This window comes from Primulina eburnea, chromosome 3 (assembly GCF_022965805.1).
Source record: "Primulina eburnea isolate SZY01 chromosome 3, ASM2296580v1, whole genome shotgun sequence".
In the NCBI taxonomy this organism is placed as follows: domain Eukaryota; kingdom Viridiplantae; phylum Streptophyta; class Magnoliopsida; order Lamiales; family Gesneriaceae; genus Primulina; species Primulina eburnea.
In genome coordinates this window covers 814,367-828,777 of record NC_133103.1, presented here as the reverse complement: position 1 = coordinate 828,777, position 14,411 = coordinate 814,367, and the positions used below count along the sequence as shown (strand labels likewise).

At 36.0% G+C, this 14,411-nt stretch overlaps 3 protein-coding genes and 1 pseudogene across 3 annotated transcripts; 1 reads left to right on the top strand and 3 right to left on the bottom strand.

Annotated features, from left to right (window-relative positions):
• Positions 1 to 3,050: 3,050 nt before the first annotated feature.
• Positions 3,051 to 4,635, top strand: LOC140825071 (protein ENHANCED DISEASE RESISTANCE 2-like; annotated as a pseudogene).
• An 861-nt stretch (positions 4,636 to 5,496) lies between these two features.
• Positions 5,497 to 8,579, bottom strand: LOC140825069 (aspartyl protease family protein At5g10770-like). The gene is made up of 2 exons (XM_073186589.1): positions 8,360 to 8,579; positions 5,497 to 6,936 (listed from the first exon to the last, which is right to left on the bottom strand). Exons 1-2 carry the CDS (start codon positions 8,511 to 8,513, stop codon positions 5,666 to 5,668), a joined length of 1,425 nt encoding a protein of 474 aa, XP_073042690.1. The 5' UTR covers positions 8,514 to 8,579; the 3' UTR covers positions 5,497 to 5,665.
• A 699-nt stretch (positions 8,580 to 9,278) lies between these two features.
• Positions 9,279 to 11,371, bottom strand: LOC140825067 (peroxidase 18-like). Its single transcript, XM_073186587.1, has 4 exons — positions 10,643 to 11,371; positions 10,320 to 10,499; positions 10,058 to 10,223; positions 9,279 to 9,722 (listed from the first exon to the last, which is right to left on the bottom strand). The coding sequence occupies exons 1-4, from the start codon at positions 10,943 to 10,945 to the stop codon at positions 9,304 to 9,306; spliced, it is 1,068 nt and encodes a 355-aa protein (XP_073042688.1). The 5' UTR covers positions 10,946 to 11,371; the 3' UTR covers positions 9,279 to 9,303.
• Positions 11,372 to 11,594: 223 nt separating this feature from the next.
• LOC140825065 (protein TIC 55, chloroplastic-like) lies at positions 11,595 to 14,234 on the bottom strand. Its single transcript, XM_073186586.1, has 3 exons — positions 13,537 to 14,234; positions 12,963 to 13,065; positions 11,595 to 12,866 (listed from the first exon to the last, which is right to left on the bottom strand). The coding sequence occupies exons 1-3, from the start codon at positions 13,974 to 13,976 to the stop codon at positions 11,733 to 11,735; spliced, it is 1,677 nt and encodes a 558-aa protein (XP_073042687.1). The 5' UTR covers positions 13,977 to 14,234; the 3' UTR covers positions 11,595 to 11,732.
• Positions 14,235 to 14,411: the final 177 nt, after the last annotated feature.

Here is a 14,411-nt window from a genome sequence, read left to right as displayed (position 1 = left end):
AAGGAAAGTGAAGGTATTAGCGTGGTTTCATTTCTATGCAGAGATTATAATATACATTAATGACATGACAATAAGTCAACTTTATTAAATGAAGATATTATTAGTAAACATAGAATTCAATGACCCACCCCACCCCTCCCCCAATAAGGTTGCATATAACAAAATCCTTTCACCTAAAAATAATTACATAGAAAATCCAACGTTCCTAGGAAAGAAATCATACCATGATGAATAAATGATAGAGCGTATGTTGTCCAATTCAAAGAAAACTCGCATTTTAAATAATTTGAATAATTTTTTTTAAAAAAAATTATGATCAAGGATTCATGCTTGGGGACAATGACCTTATTGGATTCTTATATTTATGTTGGTTTATTTCTTTGAATCAGATTTTGGACATTAATTTGAAATAAAGAATTGGATGGATTGCTTTGGTCCATGATAACGCGCATGCTTTACATTCAATGAACGTCGAAATAACATATAAATAATTGAAATTTACAACATTCGATTAAGATCTCAATTTTGGAACGAAGTTTGATATTTCAAATATTCACGACAATTTTTTTCCCAACTCAAAAGAAATTTTTTTTTCCGCCATTCAAAACGACATCGAACATGAAAATCGTGATAATGGTATGTTCATAATAATAATAATTTCTGTTTTGATGGTGAGGAAGAATAAAGAGTGATGTGAAATCAAATTAGGTGGAGGAAACATTAAATCTTTGTTATATGACAAGATATATCTATTCTACTTAAATATCATAAATTAATCAACAAAAGAATCATAATTATGAAATCATTTATTTGGTGGATCTGTATCATAACACAAATATAATCAGATCGGTATAAGAAAATGTTTGATCTTGTTTCTTGAGTTCAGGAAATGTATCGCGAATCTTTTTATGCATTGAATATGATATTTTTAGTCCTATAATTTTTGTTGGCTCAATAATATAATCATATAATTATATTTGAATTTTGGTCAATCAATTTAAGTCTTTTTCATCAAAATCATCTAATTAAATTACTAATATTATCAAGTAATTTAATTACATTTTTTGACAAGAATGACTAATATTGATGATCGATATATGATTAGATACCTGATAAACAACTAAAAACACCATCTTCGAATTATGTACACCAAGTAAATAAATATTGGCCTTTTTTGTGTTACGATAAATAATTTTATCAAATTCATATTCGAATGAATATTTTGTGGATAATAGTTAAAGTATGATATCTTAAATTTCAAATATTTCACGATAACTCAGTTTTGGAGAAAACTGAATAATAAATCATCACAATATCGGAATGCATAAGAATAAGAGTGAGTCTCATGTGAGACCGTCTCACGGATCACAATCTGTGAGACGGGTCAACCCTACCCATGTTCACAATAAAAAGTAATACTCTTAGCATAAAAAGTAATACTTTTTCATGGGTGACCCAAATAAGAGATCCGTCTCACAAATACGACCCGTGAGACCGTCTCACACAAGTTTTTACCTAAGAATAAGGGGGGTGTATTCAATCTAAACTTTTAATGACTTTTATGAATTTTAAAATCTAGAGGTATTCAATCTAAACTTTTAATGACTCTATATATGTTTAGTGGTATTCAACATGGATTTTGGTAGAGTTTTAAAAAGTCATGTGGTATTCAAACTTGACTTTTTAAAACTCTACAAAAGTCAAGAGGTATCCAAAAAATCCATAGATTTTCAAGGATTCTTATTTTATTATTCATGTACAAACCTTGAAGCCTTATGTACAATTGCAGAAAATCTAAAATATTCTTCCACCTATACCAAAGATTTTGATGGACTTTTTTTTTATAAAAAATACGCTATCTCTCTTCTATCTCAAGCCATCTCTAGGGTTCTTCTCTCTCTCAAAATTTCTTCTATTCAAAGGTATGATTGGTCAATCTTGAATTTATTATATTGCCAATATTTATGTGTAAAAATAGATAAATTGTTATTTTTTTCTTGAATCATTATGATTATTGTATTTCATAAATTGTTCATTTTAATAAAATTTTATTATGAACTTATAATTGTTCATTAATATGTTGAATTGACATAAAGAATTGAAATTTTGATTTCAATAAATTGGATAGTTCATTTGTCGTTTTTCACAAATTAAATTTATTTAACCTTTAAATAAGTAAAATTTATTTACATTTTCATAAATAAAAAAAATTAAAATTTAATAGGTTATACATGTCCAATAATTATTTAAAAGAAATTAATAAAAAAATAAATCACAATTATAAAAGTTTACAAAAGTTTACAAAAGTCTACAAAAATCTTGAAAAAAAAGTCTATAAAAGTCTATGAAATTTGTTTTACAATTCCATGAGATTCTATAAAAATCAATCAAAATCCACCAACTCCACAAAAGTCCACCTTTTAAAAAAAGTCATTAAAAGTCATTAAAAGTTTAGATTGAATACACCCCCCTAAATATTTCATTTGTAAAAAAAAAAAGAATAAATATTTCAGAGCAGTATGTTGTTAGAAATTTATTTTGTGTTATTTATGAAAACACAAAAAATTTTGTTAGACTTATTTTTTATTTACACCATTCATAAAAATTATTAGATAAAAACTTGTATAAAACGGTATCACGGATCGTATTTTATGAGAGAGATATCTTATTTGGGTCATTAATGAAAAATTATTATTTTTTATGATAAGAGTATTACTTTTTACGCTAAGATAGGTATGATTGATCCGTCTCACAGATAAAGATTCGTGAGACCATCTTACTAGAGACCTACTCTTATTATTATTTTTATAAACATAATTAATTCGTTTACGAGTTAAAATTTATAAAATCGTGTTACACAAGAATTAGTCGCTCATGAGAAATTGCAATTTTTTTAATTAAAAAAACCACGAAAAACAAATTTTAGAAAAAAAAAAAGAAAAAGTGTAGATATTTCGAAATCCTACACCGCATCAATCAGTTGTCAAGAATCTAAACAGATGGTAATCTCGTAATTTTCGAAAACTCGAGCATATATATATTCTTCTTTCCCTTCGTTTGCTCCTCTCAGGTAAACCCCGCCAATTCTCCTCACGGGCGGAGCTTCCAAGTTCCAACGGCGTCGTAGAAGAGTTTTTCCGCCTCCCCGAGGATGCGACCTGAAAAGGTAAAGCGTAAACACCACCACCACCACCACTACCGGTCTTCCACTTCTTCCGCTGCTTCCACTACTTGTAACTTTGATGAATGGAGGGAAGAAGCTATCAACGGCGGATCTTTGAAGCACGTGGACCTACATAATGGGTCCAACGGCTGGGCATCGCCGCCGGGGGATGTCTTCTCCGTGCGCGGGCCTAATTATTTCACCAAGAAAGGAAAAGTCCCTGCCGGAGAGTGGTTGTTGAATCCAGCTGGGGTTGACTGGCTCCGATCCAACGCAAAGCTCGATCATGTCCTGGCCCGGCCCGACAACCGCGTAATGAACGTATTGCGCAGCTCAAAGAATTATGAAAATCGAAAACATTCGTTATCGCGATAAATCTTCAAGTACCCGGCCGCGACCATTACTCCGCCGTTTTTTACTTTGCGACTAAGTTGGATGAGTCGATTAATTCGAATCCACTGCTCTATCAGTTCATCAATGGAACAGACGCGTTTCGCAGCAGCAGGTTTAAGATCGTGAATAAAATCGTCAATGGTCCGTGGATTGTGAAAACTGCCGTGGGAAATCGTTCTGCGTGTTTATTAGGTAAGGCGCTGAATTGTAGCTACCATAGAGGACCAAACTATCTGGAGATTGGTGTGGATATCGGTAGTTCTGCTATTGCTACGGCGATTTTACGGCTTGCGTTGGGATGTGTTACGGCTGTGACAATAGATATGGGCTTCTTGGTGGAGGCGCAAACTGATCCGGAGTTGCCGGAGAGGTTGTTTGGTGCGGTGAGGATATGCCAAATGGAGATGGGTTCGGCGACTCTTGTTGACGGTGCAACTCCGACGAGTAAGGTTTTGCCCATGAGCAGCGGCGGCGAAAGCGAAATCGACGAAGATCAGTAGGAAGATTGATTTTTTCCATTCTCAATCAAGGTAAAGTCCTGAAATCTTATGATGATCATGGTGAAAAAATGGACTCCCTCTGAAATGAGTACTGATTCTTGTATATAACATTTAACAGCTGCTGCTGGTAATAGTGAATCGATTAACAGCTTATTTCTTCTTTACGTTGCATTCGATACGGTATTTCTTATTTGATATGGTTGCATACTTGCATCGAGTGTAGTTTATTTCTTCTTTGCTATGGCTGTATGATATATCGTTGCCAGTGTTTCTTGATTTTGTTCGTAAAAAGCCAAAACGCACTCTTAGGCTCAGTCGCGGCGACCCCTTCCGCCGACGGGAAGACAACATAGTTCAGCAGAACGACCGGTTTATTTCGTAGATTCCTGCTATCATGATTTTAGATACAAACTGGAGTGTATGTTTGGCTAGTTTGGTAGTGTTAGTTCTCCTACAACAGCAGGTGATGATAGGGAGGCCAACTATGTAATGCTTTTATGTTTATGCAGCACTTGTAAACCGGTGTAACTGTAACTTTAGGTTGCTATTTATGACTAAGGTGGTTTGTTTCTTGATCTCGCTAGACACATGCATACGAAATCCCACTCGATCCTCTGGATACTCATCAGTCATTAAATCTTCACAACGATTCGTGATCGAGTTCATATGCATACGCTTTATCATATTAAACTAGAGCATGTTAAATGGTAAATCCTGATATACATAATGTGATTAAAATTGATATCCAGCACGACTGAATCGAGTAAGAAAAGGGTTGTGTCATATTCCTGCTCTTGTGATGCATGTGAAACCAAATCTCACCTTGTGTTTTCTTCTGATGTTCGGTTGTAAGTGGTGATGAAGCGAAGGGATTGTCCGATTTCTCTTTGTGTTCTACGTTCTTGTGTGGAAATATAAGTGGTGGGGACTGGGGGTTATAGAATTGTTTGTAAATGGTGTGAATTTAAATTGTGGGGGTATTCCGTATTTGATTTGGACACGATAGGCAAGTGGTGAATCCAATAATATGTCATAAAGCTGTCGACTGTTAAAAGATGTACTTTAATGTCTTGTTTTTGAGGTCCGTGTTGTCAATTGTTGTGTTGCATCGAAATACGATGTTTTGGTCGAAGAACGGTATGATAATTACATTCATAACAACCATAGTCCATATATGAGTGCCCTTCAGCTTGTGGGCATGACAGACAAAAGAGAACCCGGAAAAACCGGAAAAGTCACTTAATCGACAATGGATTAGAGTACGATGTAAAGTTACTTATGTGAGCACCATTTCTTATGGTTTTCCATAAATTTCGAAAAACAAATGATACATGATGAAACCCAAATTTGAACATTTGTAATTTAAACTAGAAACTTATGGCCTTCAAACCTAAAACCGCAACATAACATAAAATAAATAAAATAAAATCAAATCAAATCAATCTAAAACCGCAACATCATGATAAACGTTTCAACATTTCTTGGCACCCTTTTTACATGACCACTCTAATTTCTTGTCAAGCTCCATAATAATTTCTCTCTGTAAAAGTAAACACATGCATCAATGATAGATTGCTTAAAAGTTGGAGTTGAAATTTGAATGGTTTACTTAGCTACAGCCGTTGGGGCTGAATCCCAGCTTCCCTCCAGCAACGTCATACACCACCTCCATTGTCTTTTGCTGAGTGTTTCCGAGTATTGTAACATCTCCAGCGTCCTTATTTCTGGCAAAAGCAAGACACGCGCTTGAAGAACTAACGGCTATAAGTATCCCTAAGGGCTCTAGGTCGACTCTGACATTGCCACCAAAGGTGAAAGCTATAGTTGGCATAGTCACAGTCGTCAAGTTCCCGAAATCGTAGCAAGTGTCCAGTAATGAAAAAGCTGGTGCTCTCTTGTACTTAGTCATTCCCTGCTGGAAAACAGAACTCATTGTGCTGTAAGCTGCCGGTGGCAGACGAGTTATAACTGTGCCCGAGTCAATGATGCTTCCTCCAGCCTTGAAAACTGAGCCGCTTATTGGTAACTGATGACCCCCAACACTTATAGCGATTATGTCGATATAGTAGAATGATGCTATCCTAGAGCTAGCAAAAGGTGTGAATTTAACATTGTTTGGGGCTCCATTTTTGCCAAATGTTAAGTGCCCTACTGAACTTGAAGTAGGGAGGCAGTAGGAGAAGAATCTGCCATATTTACTCGAAGTTTGGGATATGAGCGATAATGGATCCCTTCCTAATCCTATCAATCCAGCAGTATCGCCGAACAGTCCCTGGTTGTTTTGGCCACAGCCGAATACAAAATTTGGGAACACATCGGTTGAGGATATGGTTAGTTTGTCTTTGCTTAAAAATCCCACGGTGAAGGATCGGTCACCATATGCGAGTAAATATATGCATGTTGTACCAGAGGAGCATCCGGGGCTGTTCCCGGTGGCAGAGGAGAGCTGAGAGCATTGAGCTGAGTTGCAAGATACATTGGAGTATGAGCTTGAGGTCAAAGGGTTGAAAATGGGATCTTGCTGTGGATGGCAGGATCCCGAACACGGTTGGCATTGAGTCCACGTTAGGTCACTAGCAGTGTCGAATATAAGGGAGAGGGTCTTCAGTGGGGTCCCTAGGCCGACCGTCGCTATGTAGTTCCCAGTGCCGAGTGACCGACCGGATGTCACGTGGAGGCTAGCTTTTCTTTCAGTAAATTGATCTGTGTTTGAATTGGAATTGAGTCGAGCTTGGATCGAGTCGACCCTCGATTGGTCCAGGGCTAGGACTTCGCTTAAAGACGGTGTCGTGGTGGAGGCCGCATTCTTGTCCTGATCTAGCCGAGAACATGGACCATGCCTGTGAAATACTCTCATCCTGGATCGTGTCTTGTCGGAATCTAATCATAGAATTTGTTAAAAGTCTTACATTTTATCTTTTATCTTGGCATATAAAATAGGGTTAGTCTATGTTATATGAGTGTTCGTTCTCTTATTCTGATATGATTAGATCATCAGGGTTACTCATATTTTTATGAGAGTTGAAATATATGTTAATCATCCAAGATAACATTTGACAACATTAGAAGGAGGGGAATAATTCAAATGTGACATAAAATAATCCGATAATAATATATGCATGGAGAGGACAAACTAGTTAAAAATTAATATATGATTTGATCAATTGGTTAATTCTGAAGTTAGATTTCAAACAGAAAGTGAAAATATGGAATGTAAAAGTTTAACAAAATATTGAAATACTTTTTCATGATTTAATAATTGATATTGATACTGAAAAATGTCATAATGTTAAAAACAAATACGCCAAATTAAGCAGTGGCGGAGACAAAAAGCTAGCAATCCACTTGTTTTATGCTCGTGTTCGTACACAAGTTAATGAGTTATTGTCTGAAACAAAAAATCCATATTCTCAACAGCTGTGATCCATCCTATCCAATTATTTAAAAATATTAAATTAGACATTCATATATATGTCTTGATAATATATAATCTACTCCTAAAAAGCAGATACATAGGAATATCCTTGATAGGGAGATAAAAAGTATAAGCATGAATGGTATATTCTACAGGAGGCTTTTCTTTCCTATATTCGTGGTTATAGTTCAAAGTAAAATCATAAGTTCATAGTGTAGTTTTCATGTGAGACCGTCTCGCGGATCTCTATTTGAAGACCGTCTCACGGATCTCAATCTGTGAGACAGGTCAACCCTGTCCATATTCACAATAAAAAGTTCATGGATTATCCAAATAAGATTCGTCTCACAAAATATGACCCGTAAGACCGTCTCACACAAGTTTTTGTGAAATTCATAATATCCTCCATTTCTGTTCCTATAATTCGGATTTCAGACTTGAATGATAAAAAATATATAAATCTTCTTGTATGTAAAAAACAAAATCGCATTTCATGGTTAACTTTTTCGCACCACAAATAAGAAAATCAAAAGATACTTTCCAAAATTAAAAATCATTTATCAACCCTTCCATTCCAAATGAAGAAATATACTTCTTCCATTTCTTTGTTAAATAACAGAAAGAAAAGATTCTTCTTTCCTCTTTCTCTATATATATGTTTCAATGCTTCAAAAAGGGATTTTTGAATTCAATCACCTCTACTTAACTTATTATCTTTCTTTATAAAATGCATAACACAAGAGATAAATATCAAATATATTAAGTAAATGTAAAAAATCACTTCAAAAAAGCGTATTTATTTGGTAATCACTTACTTTTGAAGATAAAAATGCAGATTACTACAAGAACCAATATATACATATTACATAAAGAAAACAGAAAGATAACCTTTGGTGTTGGATGGAATGGTGCAGAGAGAAGCAGGCAAAAGAGAGGCTATTTGAATAGTGTGACTCTGACTATTAATGGAAGCTTTTGTGGTGAGAATGAAGAAAAGAGATAGAAAAAATTTCATCGAAGGAAAGGAGATGAGAGTGCCCATGTTGTTATTCACCCCACGACTCTAGCTAGCTCTCTGGCTGGAGAATCATCGCTGCTTTTTTTTTTTTTTTTTTTATATCTATGTATATAAGCTGGAATTCAAGAATCCACGTCACCCACTATTGTAGGTTTAATTGTTCTTTTCGACTCTTTTTTTTTTTTTTGTAAAAAAAAAATTCATATTCGAATGTAATTAAGTAATTGTTAATTGAATTTAACACAGCATGAAAAATTATTCCACATGCATTTTTATTTAAAAATAACTACTTAACATCTTACATCTTTAGTTTTTTGAGCTTTGTACTAATGACTTTTTAAGTGGAATTACTGACACGTTTAAAAAGAAGATGTCTCGTTGCACTCAAGGGAAAAGAAAGGCTTAAATAGGTAAAATTATATAAATTATGATGATGTAATTCGCGGCCGTAATTTTTTGATACATATTTGGTAGACCTCGTACTACTGCAAATCATGTTAGTTAGGTTAACCGTATTGCGCAGTCCTTATATTAGCTCACCTAAAAAAATGTTGACGTGAGAATCAAACATATAATCATCATTCAAATATTTGTCTACTCTCAACTCAAACCCCAGACAAAATAATTTACTTTTCTACTTGGAAACGAGATGGTGCACATAAAATGTTACTAATGATATCCTTGTTTGATTGAAAATCACTTGCGAATGATACAAATTATCAACATTTAACAATGAATTCTCCTGTCATTATACATCAAACAATATCACATTACCATTTTAAACAAATCTATCATTCAAAATAATTTGAGCATTTTATCCGTTAATCATCGAACAACTTTGTCTAATCTCTCCTTCGTTATCTGTCTTGACACCAATTGCGGAAAGTTTCAAAAAAGATGCACCCCAGCTCTCAAAAAAACTATCTTGATTGTTTGCAAATTCTGCTACTTTACTCTTCGTTCTTTCATCACTTAGCAGAGCAGAATCAGATGAAAACAACCCTTTTTGCTCCAGCAAATTCTTGTAATACTGATTATCGAACTGTAGCGGTGTTCCAGGATCATTGTTAACTTTGATCGAATCGTCTCTGGTACCAGCAGGACACATTTTTGTGAGCTGAGCTGCATATTGTCCGTTTAATGATTTGTCTATCAGTGTAAGTTTTCCGTCAGAGTCAAGTTTGAACCGCTCATTGAACGAGTTACAATGTGCCGATCCTATCGTGTGAGCCCCTGAAAAACCAGAAAGTCATGTGAATACAGTGGTTAACGTATAGAACAACTATGGAAATAAACACCTCAAGCTTTATATATGGGACAAAATAGTATCATGTAATGTGCACAAGTATGTTTGAGTATTTATTTCCTCAGTATCTTTCCTGATCTACAACTTACACGAAGCGCGGTGTTCCGAAGTAAAATCTATGGTTATATATTTCGTATCAGATCGAGCTTCTCCGACAAAATGATTTTTAAAATGGACATTGGTGGGAATACACTTTCATTTCCTAAATTGAAAACAACTTCTTTCACGTATTATGAGAGTAATGACCAAGCCGTAAACGTACCCGAGAGGGCAACAAGGTCATCTAAGGATAAGCCTTTGGAAGAAAAGACTTTAGCCATCTCATTCAATGTGAAGCTTGTGTCTATAATGTTTGGCCTCACATTTTCAGCCAAAGAACTTCGGCCGTCTCTCCTCCCGGTGGGAATCTGAATACTTGGCCCTCCACTCTGTTAAAGTAAAATTATCAGAAATTTGCAGTTTCTTTAGCAATATAATCCACATTGGAACACTAAGGTAAAAAGGCGCAAAGATTCGAGTTTTACGAATTCTACAGCATCTCTAGCTGCCAAGGCAAGAATATCAGCACAAGAAACTGTTCCAGGGCAAAAGACTTCAAGCACTTTTTTAGCTGAATCTATTACTGAAAACCCGTCGAGGAATTTGTTTGCCGGATCAGTTTTCTCAGTTCCATTTCCTTGTAATAATACAGAAGCATCGCATCCCTATCACAATGAATACATGCAGTATTAACTCAACGCGGTGTCTATCAGCAAAGTACTGACAGCTTGATATTTACAAATATGTACTGATTTACTCAATTCTTATTATCTAACTTGTAGAAAGTAAAATATAATAAATGTGCGACCTCAACAAAGCAATCGTGGAAAATCAAGCGAATGAGCTTTCCAGGGACAGTCTGATCTTCAAAAGAAGCGGTTCTCACTGTATTTTTCACCATTATTTCCGCAGTGGGGCAAGAAAATGTGTAGAATCCAAAAGAGAGACTGGTGGAGGAAGAAGCTGATTGACAGAACACGACAATAAACAGCAGCAGCTTGTAATGATGAAAACAAACTCTAAGTTTCGCCATACTGTGTGAATTTGGAAAGACAAGTTTTCCGCAACTTTCTTTACTCATATTTCTTAATTTGAAAGTATGATTGCACATACGTTGCTATTTATTTGTATGAGCATTTATTTCACGTGGCCGTGGTAGGCTGGCAATGATTCTGTTTGGTAGTAATTGCTCCCCTTGTTCCTTATGGCTATGCGATTAAGACATTAACGTCATATGATATCGCCCAATATGTGCAAACACACTTAAAAGACACTCTAGTAGTAATGTTAAGTCAGAAACAGAGACGGGAAATCCTTTTTTGACCAATGCATTAATATTATTTGTTTATAACCAGACAGGAGTAAAGAGAGTTTGATTATTACAGGTGGGTGGAAGTTGGGTGGATTAGCCTAAATATCTTTACTAGCATTGTCAGAATCTCAGAATCACAGTAACTCATCATGGCCCATAACAAGAGAGGTTGGTGGTTACAAAAATTTCAAATATTCACTTCCCTGATGGTATTTGTGTTGAAGATAATCTATTGTATTCATCGGATAGTTGTATGTTCTCAGGTGGCAATCAAGATGCATCACACATATATTCGATCAAAATGGCAATTGATATAGCTTCACGGATTCGCTTTGTTTATAGACATTCTCATACGGGATCAATCTATTTTTCGGTAGCCACAATCATATTTCTTCGACTTCAAATCAGAATACTAAGCAACACAGCAGTAAGTAGCTGGCAAACAGAGTGAAAAGTCTGCTGCAGACAATTTTGGAAGCTTATATCTTTCAACCTTGTTACACAGGAAAGAACATACAAAATCAATACGTTCAATCGAGAAATGAACTCATTTACTAACTTGTTATTTACAACTTGCCATGCAGGATCAGAGCCTTCTGTGTGTCCTTATGAAGTTTGTTGTGTTCATCGTGATTGCCGTCGAACAAAGATGGATTCCAACCAAGCACAAAGAAGTAGAAAACAATAGCAAGGCCTTCCATTGCCTTCCAGATATAAGAATCGCTAATGCAGCTGATGTAAGAGCAGCTGCAGAGAATATGTTTTTCCATGTTCGAAATGCTTTCACAGTATTCATGCATTCTTTGCAATGAATAACATGCCGGAAATATCTGTTGGCAGGATTTGGTGCATGCATAGTTCCGATCCCTCCTTTTGCCGGTTGAGACGCTGAGATATTTGCAACCAAGCCAGCAGGTGCATGCTCAATTACGGCAGGGTACTCAGGTAGAGATATTGTGCTGTGTCCAAAATAATAAGGCATTCCGTGCCCGACTTTGTCCATCCATTTTCGATATTCGACTACCCATGTGTCGGATGATCTCAAATTTATGTACAATTCTTTAGTGGGAACTTTTTCTTTCATAAGAATCTCGTTTTGGGACGAAAGGAATCCCATATCTTGCTCGAAAACTTTACCAGCATTCTGATGGAGATACCACTGTGGAAATAGTCTTAAGAGCATTGGTGGTTTTCTCGTGTTCCCGAATCTAACTATGAGCATTGATTTTCCTTGTCCTGAGGGCCGACAAAGGAACAATCCTGAAAAGTAGTGCTTCTCACCGTTCTTATCGATGATTTCCCGGTTGTTCTGAAGGACGCAAGGGGCCTCAAAACGTAAAAAGTTAGGTATGTAGTTTGGCGTTGATCGATCTATTTCTCTGCCCCACCAGCCTGCAAAGCCTCGGTCTGTCCTCTCGGTGACCTCAAAAAACAGTGAGGTTGCGTCTTCCCTTTTCGCCGTAAAATCTGTTCTATCGTGTGATATAGGCACGTGGGCAGGATCCATGAGATTTTCCAAGAGGATGGAATGATCATATGGAAGCTCGTGGATTGTTGAAATGTCTCGAAATCCAGGCCTATCAAAGTTCTCAAACCAAGGTATTTTCTTGAAATTTGGTGGTGTTTTGTGAGACATCCAAATCCATACAACACCTTGGGAATCCTTAATTTCGTATGGTTTCAAACAAGCTGATTGTGGAATTTTTGCACCTGAGGTTAGCTGTGAATAAAATTAGCAAGAACGAAACCATCAAAGATCCACTACAGCAACATATTGTCTAACAAAATTCATAGGGACTAAATATGGAATCCCAACCTGAGGTATTTTCACACATTTGCCACTCCCATCAAATTGCCAACCATGGTACAAACATTCCAGTCGCCCGTCAAACAACTGACCTTCCGAGAGTTTTGCTAGCCTAAACGAAAACAAACAATCAAAGGATACGAAAACTCATTCAGCTGAAAATTACTAGACAAGGCGTCAAAGAATAATATAGATTCTTCTAATACCTCAATGCTCGATGTAGCATCATCAGTCATCACTGCTTATAAAAGGAAAAGATACGCAATCACTTGCGAATCACATGCGTAGTACAAATTATTTCTTTCAGGCTAAATCATCAGTTATGTGAATCAAAACAAAGCAAGTCAAGCTGTGGAATGTAATTCTCCAAAAAGGCTACCTCAATTTCTGATAAAGCAACGAGAATAACTCATAGATTTCAATCAATTTAACTACAGACCAACGAGATTACCAACCTAGAATTCTTGGATCCAAGTATCCCATTTCAATTTACTCAGAAAGAAACCATGATCCACACACACCAAACTCCAAAACCTTTTCTTAAGTTACACAGATATTCTCAGAACACAATTTTTACAAATACCTGTGTGGGCATCGATCTTCAAAACACCTAAGCTCTCCAGTACCGTCTCTGTACAACACAACCTGCTTGTCATATACAGTTAGGCCTATAGGAGCGTCATCTGGCACATTCTTGGAGAGATAAAGCGGGTACCATTCTTCAGTCCAATCATAGCTAACCACATCTCTCTGTTCAATCACCTTTTCTTGATTCGATGCTCCGAAAATTACACTTTGGCCACCACCATCCTGCGTATTAACACCAACTTCTTTTGCAACTGCGTTCAACTTCTGCCCACTTCTCTTAATTTTTTCATGTTGGTAGGAAGGGTTTTGGGATGGATGGGCACATAAAATGGCCTTGGGTTTGGCAATTTTTTTGTGAAATGGGCTAAGATGTGAGAAAGTTGTGATCTTGGGGAGTGCATCCGAGAAGAAGTGTTGCAATTGTAACACGGCCATGCTTCTTTTCTTGGAATCAGGGGCGTGATCAAGGAAGAACAAATTTGTCTTTGCTTATGTAAGAGAAAATGTGGGTAAACTTGCGGGAGACGAATGGGCTAATCCTTCTGGAACTTGTGCATTAATTCCAGCCACACAATCAATTCAGTGATATACCAAAAATTGGAAAAGTAAACTTCCACCGATATCCTTGACCAAATATGAGCAACTAAAGTTAGAAACTTGGGCATTGGAATCAATAATATCTGTGTTAGTTTTCAGATTTGCGTAACGCCACTTAATCAAGATTAAGATAATAAAATCAAGCTTTATCTTTATGGTGGGTTGTTAGTGAAACATTTTTCATTCTCAGTAAAAAGAAAAAAATTAAGTTTGAACGCTATCAAATCTCAAATTACTATGTTGAGCATTTTAACATCTCTAAAAATTATTTTT